The sequence below is a fragment of the Nicotiana sylvestris genome, chromosome 3, assembly GCF_000393655.2.
Source record: "Nicotiana sylvestris chromosome 3, ASM39365v2, whole genome shotgun sequence".
Lineage (NCBI taxonomy): Eukaryota > Viridiplantae > Streptophyta > Magnoliopsida > Solanales > Solanaceae > Nicotiana > Nicotiana sylvestris.
Genome location: NC_091059.1, coordinates 144,792,789 through 144,802,193, shown reverse-complemented (window position 1 = coordinate 144,802,193; position 9,405 = coordinate 144,792,789). Strand labels below are relative to the sequence as shown.

General features: G+C 36.5%; 1 protein-coding gene across 1 annotated transcript; it reads left to right on the top strand.

Moving 5' to 3' along the window:
* The first annotated feature begins 1,173 nt into the window (after nt 1–1,173).
* Nucleotides 1,174–8,872, top strand: LOC104239048 (probable plastid-lipid-associated protein 14, chloroplastic). Its single transcript, XM_009793579.2, has 14 exons — nt 1,174–1,349; nt 1,554–1,884; nt 2,001–2,044; nt 2,400–2,478; nt 2,575–2,691; nt 2,996–3,178; nt 3,269–3,355; nt 4,131–4,237; nt 4,361–4,448; nt 4,523–4,603; nt 5,339–5,415; nt 6,222–6,357; nt 7,732–7,794; nt 8,172–8,872. Exons 2-14 carry the CDS (start codon nt 1,567–1,569, stop codon nt 8,811–8,813), a joined length of 2,022 nt encoding a protein of 673 aa, XP_009791881.1. The 5' UTR covers nt 1,174–1,349; nt 1,554–1,566; the 3' UTR covers nt 8,814–8,872.
* The last annotated feature ends 533 nt before the right edge of the window (nt 8,873–9,405 follow it).

Genomic DNA, 9,405 nt, shown 5'->3' with positions numbered 1-9,405 from the left:
AATATATACATATTTAAGTCGAAAGTAAAGAGTTTGATTGGCATTCCGGCTTGACGAGTCCATTCCCGAGCGGAGTGAAACAATAGTCACTTTTAAGCCTGCTATTTAAAATATGTTCACATTTTACAATATCCCACGATGTGGAATAATACTGGATATATTGTTGTTGTCATAATTTATAATGTATTTAAAGATTAACCAATTCACCCAAATTTCAGGACTAAGTATCCTGAATTTTTGAGCTGCTAATTTGAAATTCAGAACTAAGTATCCTAAATTCTGAACTACTACTTTGAAATTTAGGATATAAGATTCGAACTTTAGGACACGGTGTCTTGAAGTTTGAATTTTGAGGTTTGAACTCTAGGATGTCGTGTCCTGAAATTTGAAAGAAATTGACTAATCTTTAAATATATTATAAACTGTAAATATATTTTAAGCAGTATACTTAAAATCCACTATCGTCATTTCCACTCCATTCGGGCACGTGCAGAGGAGGAGTACGGATGCTCCTGTTAGGAGGTGTGAGAGGCTGGCCGTGGTGGGTCTGAGAAGGGATAGAGGAAGGCCGAAGAAGTATTGGGGAGAGGTAATTAGGCAAAATATGGCGCTACTTCAGCTCACCGAGGACATGATCCATGATAGAAGGGTGTGGAGGTCGAAGATTAGGGTAGTTGGCTAGTAGGTAGTCGAGAGTTCCTCGTTCTTTTTAGTAGTATTAGTATCTCACTTGTTTTTTCGTTCGCTCTGTATATCGTATGTTCCAGTCTGCTATTATTTGATGCTATTTTCTGTTACTGGTTTTTTTTTTTTTGTTACTATAGTTGTCTTTCTTCCCTTTTCCTTATTGTCCTTCGTCCCTCTATTTTTTCTTTCTTCTTCCTCTTCTTCCTTTATCTCTTTTCATCTTTTATTGGGCTGAAGGTTTATTGGAAATAGCCTCTTTATCTCGCTAGGTACGAGTAAGGTCTGCGTACACACTATCCTCCTCAGACCCCACTTGTGAGATTTTACTGGATACGTTATTATTGTTCCCATTTCCTCCCTCAATCCAATCCAAACAAAAGATATCTCCTAAAAAAGGGATTGTTTTCATTTTCATTTTACGAGTTTATTAGTAGTACTAGTCTAGTATAGTTATTAAGGTTAGTTAATAGACTAGCAGTGTAGTACTAGATATTTGGGGAGGCGGACGTAGACACACGGTGGACTCGTGTCGAAATGCCTCAAACTTAGTCTTACACGCCATTCTCACAAGCTTCCTTTTCTTCCCTGCAACTCTCTCCTACTATTTATACACACAATTTCTACTTCCCTCCTCTACAGTTTTCTCCACCTCTCTCTATCTGGTAAGTCAAAACTTTCTTTTTCCTTTTTTGTTGAATTTTTTAATTACTGTACGAATATGATCCAACACTGTTGCATCAGCTCAATCTAATTTAGTTCTGTTCTATTTTCTTCTGTTTTTGCCTAATTTTCACTTCAAATTCTTTTGTTTATTTGTTATTTTGCACTTTGTGATATAATTATTGGTATATCTCTTTGATGTTTAGGATTCGACGTAAAATGGCGTGTACGGAAGTATATTCAATTTCAAGTCCAAAAATGGAATATGTTGAAGGACGGTGCTTCAGTTTTATTAATTCGTCGACTAGTCTAAAATTATGGCCTATGATTCGGAGAACGAACTCTCCAATTCGAAGAGAAAGAAAATTAGGTGTGAGTTGTTCATCGCCAAATACTTTGTCTCCATTAGGATCGGAGGAGGATGCAAGTGTTGTACCTAGCAGTCACTTCTTAGAAGATGAGTTTAGCCACGTCACGAAGTTCAAAATGTCCGATTTTAAGATACGGAATCGTGTCAGCATTGACCTTGGTGGCAGGGTAATTAAATTTTCTCTGATTATTCTGTTGGAATAATAAGGGAGTCTTCGTCTTGAAATGAAGATGTAATAGCTATTTGATGTTTAATATTCGCTTGCATTTTGCAATTGTGGCAGGGCGATGAGATAGTGTTTGAAGCTATGGTGAATGATCCTCATAGGTGAGTATTTCCGTGTACTCCCTCCGTTCCAATTTATATCAATCTGTTTGACTGGGAACTGATTTTTAGAAAGAAATGAAACTTTTGAAACTTGTGGTCTTAAATATATTATAACATACTTTTGAAACTCGTTGTGTTTATCATGCTTGCTATAATATTTGTGTGGCTATACAAGTTTGTCATTAAGGGTAAAATGATAAGTTTAAGTTAAATTGTTTCGAAATTTAGGAATGCGTCCTTCTTGGAACAAATTAAAAAGGAAATAGGGTCACATAACTGGTACATGGAGCATAATTTTCAGCAGAAGACCAAATTAACACAAACTTACTTATCCTGATTTCAACAATACATGCAGTCCATTGTATAAGACCAGAGTTGTACTTAGGCAACTTATTAGTGCTCGAGCAAAGCGGAGAGGACGTCGTGCGATAGAGGTTTGTTGCACCTAGCCATCATTTTTTAACTCATGCATCAGTTCTGGACATGTCCGTGATTTGTCCAATATTAATGATTGCATTTCTGGGTGCTAGGTATTGAAGAGACTGGCACGTCGTAAGCTCATGTATCATTCATACTCGATGCAAGTTCATGGGTATATCTGCTCATCCATGACAGATGAGAACAGTTCATTCACCCTAGTCCTTGGGGTATGCTGATTTTGATGTTAAGCTGATCCTTTATTTTCAAGGGACTATTCTGACTTGATAACATTATTATGATAAGTATAACTAGCTTCGGCGCATAAGTTTCATTTGAGTACTTTTTAGTTGCATGCTTGTTCTCTTAGGTGCTTGAGGAATAACTTAATGCAAGTACTATGGACCTGTTTCAGTGAACATCAGAAGCTTTTTTTCTTTGCATACAGTTAGCAGTAGTAAGTAAACTATCTGTGTTCCTATGTTAGACCTTAAATAGCTGACATCTTTGAGGACCTTGGTTTTGTTCTCTCAGCATCATGGAAGTTCTTCACTGAGACATTGGCTTCAACGATCTGATTGGCTTCCAACTCTAGAAGCTACTCTTTCTCTAGATCAGGAGTCTGTTAGAAGGGTGGGGGATGATACAATAGGAGGGCCAGCTATTTCTCGACAACTGCGACTAATCCGGATCTTAATGAGGGATCTCTTGATTGGAGTACGTGTTATGTGTCTTTCATTCTTATCTGATTAGGTACCAGATAACAAGTTCTCTGTTTGCTGATTGATCCTTGATTCTCTCTCTCAGGTGAACTATGTGCACAGTCATGGTCTTGCACATACAGAGTTGAGGCTTGAAAATTTGCACATCAGTCCAGTGGATAAACATATTAAAGTGAGTGCCCCTTCATCTTACCTGTTGTAGTAGGAATTGGACGGTATCGGTACATTAGGGGACAAAGTACCTGCTGCTAATGTTACAATACTATTCAACATGCTTAACCTTGGTGATAGGCATATAACATAAGACCTTCACCTTCTGTTGTAAAGGACAATGTTCAATTACCATGAAGACAGATAGGCTTTACTCTCTGTAGGTTCCAACTTGTCCAGTGGAAGAGATACGTGATGTCAATATTGGGGTTTCAGGCTGTGTGAATCCAACTCTACCCAAACCGGATAGTGTGGGAGCCTCTTGAACTATCAACAGTTCCACCTAAGAATCAATTAGATAAACCTGGCTAAACTTCCTCAGAAAAGCACAATGTCTTTGGTGAAACTAGAGCTATGAAACATGTCTTAATCATTAGATATAGATACATGCATAATGCATACATTTGACAATGCTTCATCCATATTGCTTAGTTATGCAAAATCCTTTTATGAGTTCATCAAAATGCTACTTTTTGTGGTATTACAAGAGTGCTTTTTTAGATCAGGCTAGTCGCTGGTTTTCCAAATGGAAGAGCTCCCTACATTTTGTTTTTCTTCCAAAAGGGGCGCTGATGACTACGTTGGTAATTGTGATACTTTTTGCTAATATGGTCCAGTTTGGAATCACTGTGAACCTATCTATGTGTTTTCGGAGTTTAACAACTCAACGATACCTCTTTGGGAAGAAGAGTTTATTTTGATTCGTCTTGATTGTTCAATTGATCATTTCTTATCAGGTAGGTATATTGGGAAATGCTGCTGACTTTAATGAGGCTGATACTGTGGATGGCACATCATATGACAATATGGATAGGAGGAGAATGATGATTGCATTTGACATGAGGTATGACATGCATGCTTAAATATTTATGTGTTTTTTTTTGATGACCGAGAAAATATTTATGTTTTTTGTTTAGCATGAAGCAAGTTATTTATGATTTTCTATCTGCTTTTACCTGTTGCAAAGATGTGTTGGATTCATCATGGCAAAAATGGTTTTGAGGGAACTCATGGACCCAACGATCTTTGCCAAGTTCAAAGCATTCCTCACCAAGGTTGTACACTGTTTTTGGATGTTCTGCAAAATACATGCTTTCACATGCAATAACTTAATTCATGTCATCTTCAGGGAAATGATCCCTCCTGTTTGCGTGAGTTTCTTCTACATGCTGTAAAAAGAAAATCTTCAGCTGGAAATTTTGGTATACAAGTTAGTACCTTATCCCTTGTTTATGTTTGACTGTTCCGTTGCTCCGTTGTGATAAATCAATTATGACTAATGAATTCTTTTGTAGACTATGTTTTTATTAACTTCATCTATTCTTTCCATAAACATAACTATGAAGGTTCTTTTATGCTAGTCAACTACCAAGTAGTGTCACTTATCACATTTCTCAAAAAGGCGGCAAATGGACAGTTATGAAGATAAAGTGGTTCAGTTAATAAATGATTCATGACTCGGCTCGTGCAAAACTTTCATAAATGAGTCATGACTCGGCTCGTGCAAAACTTTCTTAAGTCAAGATGGATTAGTAAGGGGGTCATAGCCCAATAAGATGGAATATAACGTTGTTGTTTGCTCTAAATCAAGAAAATTCATAGAGTTTGAAAATTGAGTTTTGATAGAGTGGATTCAAAGATATTAGAGATGAAGGTGGATGTACATAATATTAATTTTTATCACATATTTCATCGTGCTACGACGAAGCGTGAAGATTGTGACACATGGTAAAACATTTACAATGTGTAGCCTTATTTAGGTAATTTACTTGTTAAAGGTGGACGTAATTCAGTTATTTAGGTAATTTTCCTTATTTAATAACTTTCCTTATTAAATGTAGTTTAATCTACTTTAATTTCAATTCAAAACTAGTTCTCTCTCCTATTGCTCCACACTGTTTACTTTCCATTTTTGGTAATATAGTAATATTTGTTCTTCTTTCAGATACTTGATAGAAACTGGGGTGCAGGTTGGCATTTGCTCTCATTACTCCTTGCACCTAAACCTTTGGACAGGATAAGGTAAACTCAGTCATTATGGTTGTTGATGCCTTTTGGAAACTGCTTACATGCATCAGATATTAATTTTTCTTACAAGCTATGCAGGATTAATGAAAACCAGCTTATTAGATAGCTTATAGCCTAGAGGCTAGAGGAGATTTTTTAGAAGATGAGTTAATTGGTTAACTGAATTTGGAACTCTTCTGATGCGTTTCTGTAGGAGCCCTAGCAACTTAAGTATTTAAAAGGCTTTTGGAGAAACATGTATCATTTTATCAGATCTTCCAAAAATTATTTTTGGGAAGTGATCACGGGGAAGCAGATTTTAATGTTGATGAGCTTCTAGGTAAAGGAGCGAGCTTCTGATCTCTAATGCAGTTATTAGTAAGAATCTTTAGATTAAGTTAAAAAGCAAGACCCATGTGTCTAGCATTCAATGAAGTGGGTGAAAAATCTTGGAGACCATGGTTCAATTCCCAGCAAGGACAAAAAAAATGCTAGGTGATTTCCTCCTATCCACCTAAGTTTGGGTGGTGGGCAGAGTTACCCGATACATGTACTGGTGGGAGATAGTAGGTACCTAGTACAATAATCGAGGTGCGAAGCAAGATAGCACGGGCACCATCATTTAAAAGAAAAATTAAAAGCAAGACAGATAAATTACATGCACATTGTTTTAGATACTTCACTGACTGAGCTTTCATAGTGCTGATTGTTGTTACTCAAACATCATGTGTAAATTAAATCGGTCTCATAGATAATCAAGTCAAAGATGACAATGTATGATTACATCATAATTAATGAAGATCTCTACTAATATTTCACAGTTGCTTAAATGCTCTGAGGCATCCCTTCTTGTGTGGACCAAAATGGCGTGTAAGCCCATCTATTGATGTAATCAGATGGAGTCTTGGCTCAACTACTGTTCGAATTGCGGAGGAGTACATTTATGGGCAGCAGCAGGTAATAACTGTTGGCTGATCATGAAAAGTATTTCTTCTTCTTCGGTAGTTATGGTTGATTTGATACTACGAAGTGTTTGAGTATTTCATGTTTCCTATTTCCCCCTCCTAGTTTCCCAACAGTACATTTGATAAACAAACCTCCTTATTTTAGCTGGAAGTTTGAAGGAAAAAAGAGGTAAAAAAGACTTCTCAAGTCTTGTGGAAGAATATAGGACACAAGAAGTTCGAGGGTCAAATTAAAAATAACAAAAGTTGTGGGTAATTTTGAATATCTTATGTGATGTTGAAACATCTCCCGTGACGTTTGAAACATCTCCCGGGAGATGTTTCAAATGTCCCGGAGATGTTTCAAACATCCATCGGGGTGGAGGAGGAGGGGACGTTTTTGTAAATAAGAAAACTTTGGGGGTCTTAAAGTGTCCCTTCTACCCCATTCTTAACACTTTTATCTTAAAAATTTATATAAGTTTTGAAGTGTCTTAAAAATTTAAATTTAAAAAGTTTGAATGTGCGTCACTGCTTTTGTCTGTTGTTAAGCTTGCTTGCTTCTTAAGTAGTAGTTCTTATTACTCCAGAAATCTACGGTGGCACAAATAGCTTGCCTCCCCATTTATTTTCAATTTCGAACTTTTCCTTTTCAGAATGGTTGGTTCATCTGACTTTCTTTTCTTGTTTTCCTTCCTCTTTGGCCGAGTATATTTATATATGCTTCTTATGTTTTCACTCGGAGTTTATAATTATCTTTTTATCTCAATATATTGTCATTGTTTGTCTCTCTAGTCAAGTTGGCCCCTTTCTTTTGCATTTTTGTTTTACCTTATTTTCTAAAAATGCAGAAATAATACTAGCAGAGTACTTAAATGCGTACTAATCTAAGATTCGGTGTTTGTCATCGCGAAAACCACTAAACAAAGAAAAGCATCTCCTAAAAAATATATTAAGAGAGCACCCAATTTGGATAGAGTAAGTAGATCTATATCTTTGCTTCACTATCTGCACATTAGTCCTTAATGAAAATATGGGTCACAATTCATAGACACCAATTGCTTTTTTATCTGGATAAATGACACCCTTACGTGAGACTTTAAAAAGGAACGCATGATGTTTATCCCAAAAAGGGGTAAAATGGAAGCAACATATTCTTCTACAAAAAATAAAGACTCATGACTTGCTTGGATGTGTCCTCCCTCAAATTCTTTCAAGTATTATCAAATAATAATTCTACTCAGTTCTTTTTCCGGTGAGTTTAATTCTATTTAGCTCATCGCTACTGTATTTTTTTCATTAATTGTCTGCACCTTGCTGAAATCTGTTAGCAGGATCAGAAACTAAAAGAGTTGCTAATATATTATTTCTCTTCTATTTTTTCCAGCGGAGTAGGCTTGCTCATTTCATTGAATTAATGGAGATGCTAAATCCTTATCCAAAACCAAAGGTTAAGAATCTCTCTTCTTTTATTATGAGTTATTTTTTTAATTCTCTTTGGTTGGTGAAGAGCATCTCTCATCATCTGCTTCTCATTTATAGCACTTTGACAATTTCATTTTACAGTTTCTCCCCTAAATATTCACACATTGTGCATTTCATGCTTGTCTACAATGTTTATTTTACAGTTTCAAGCTTTGTTTATTATATTATAAATGCAGTACTCTGTCTTTGTATATTTGTTGCACTGCGTTTGTTGTTATTTAGGATAAGTAGTGATGCATGCTTGCATTTTTTTCAATTGGGAGGAATTGCCTCAAATGATACATTATGCCTTGAGCAATGTGCTCACCATTTGCAACTGAATGAGTATCTACTGATCTGCAGCATTGGCTGGGAGCGTTTCCTGGAAAGTGGCGTCTGTTATACTGTACTGGTAGACATATAGGATTGACCCTTAGACAGCCTTCTGTTAGAGTCCTCATTGGGGAAGTGTACCTAACAATATCTAAAGCATCAACACCTAAAACAACATTTTCAGCTGCCTCACATATAAGCTTCACCGTTATGCCTAGTGGGGACTGGCCTCATGACAAGTCTGGTGTAGATGGAAAGTTGCAAGTGAATACCTATTTCAGATTGAGAGCTGGGAGACGGTTATATCTTAAGGAAGAAACTGACACCTCGAAGTTTCCCTCTGCTACACCAGATGCTCAAGCTTCTGCAGTGAAAAGGTTATCAAGTAAAATGTGGAGGAAAGCCATCCCCGTAAATGAATTTCCTTCAAGCCTTTCTGTAGCTAAACTTGTGTCCACTGAAACTGAGGTAACAATGAGTCTGGATAAACCACTGAGTGGTAACATTGAAGTCGCACAGAAAGCACTTCAAGAGGTACGCACTCAAATACCTCCAGAAATGTTTGATCTGTCAAAAATTGTCTGTGGAACATATTTAGATTCAAGGTTGCTTGTCCTTCGAAGCGTAAATGGATCTGCACTCGTTTTAACAAGATGTACAAATGATAGTTGATTGTAGTAAAAAACTTTGTTGATTTACTTTTGGTAAATAGGATCATATTTTTATCGTTCCGTATTTTTGGTCAGAGGGAGCAAAAGATTGGTAGAGATCACAGAGATTCTTAATTCGAATATCTGTACAAACGAATAGAAGCTTAATTCGTGTATTTAAGGTCACAGAGATTCTTTTTTACCATGTTACCAATTTTCCAGCAAAAGATACATGTCCCTTGTTACCATGTTACCAGTGCGGAAGGGAAATCCTGCGCCCCTGGGCACTCGGAGGAAAATTTACACATCAACTAATCCCAAACTAGTTAAAACCAATAGAATTCATTAATTATAATTATTCCGCTGCATCTAAATTAATTCCATTTTAACAGGAAATAAGTTACCTTTTTAAAACACATTGAAGTTCTAGTATTCTTTAGAAATGTAAAATTTATCTCTACAATAGTCCTTAACCAGGCAACAAATACTCGTTACAAGCACTAAACAAAAGATAAAAGCAATGCAGTCAGAAATATTTGGCTGTCTCCGTCAGAACCCCAGACGGCCCGTGAAAACATCACGACCAAAGACCACGACTCTGTTCTGAAAATAAA

What these genes read in the sequence shown, in the direction of transcription:
- LOC104239048 (XM_009793579.2), top strand. Translation starts at nt 1,567, where the DNA reads ATGGCGTGTACGGAAGTATATTCAATTTCAAGTCCAAAAATGGAATAT. An exon ending in ATGGTGAATGATCCTCATAG is followed by an intron (nt 2,045 to 2,399) that starts GTGAGTATTTCC and finishes CAATACATGCAG; the next exon opens with TCCATTGTATAAGACCAGAG. An exon ending in GAGGACGTCGTGCGATAGAG is followed by an intron (nt 2,479 to 2,574) that starts GTTTGTTGCACC and finishes TCTGGGTGCTAG; the next exon opens with GTATTGAAGAGACTGGCACG.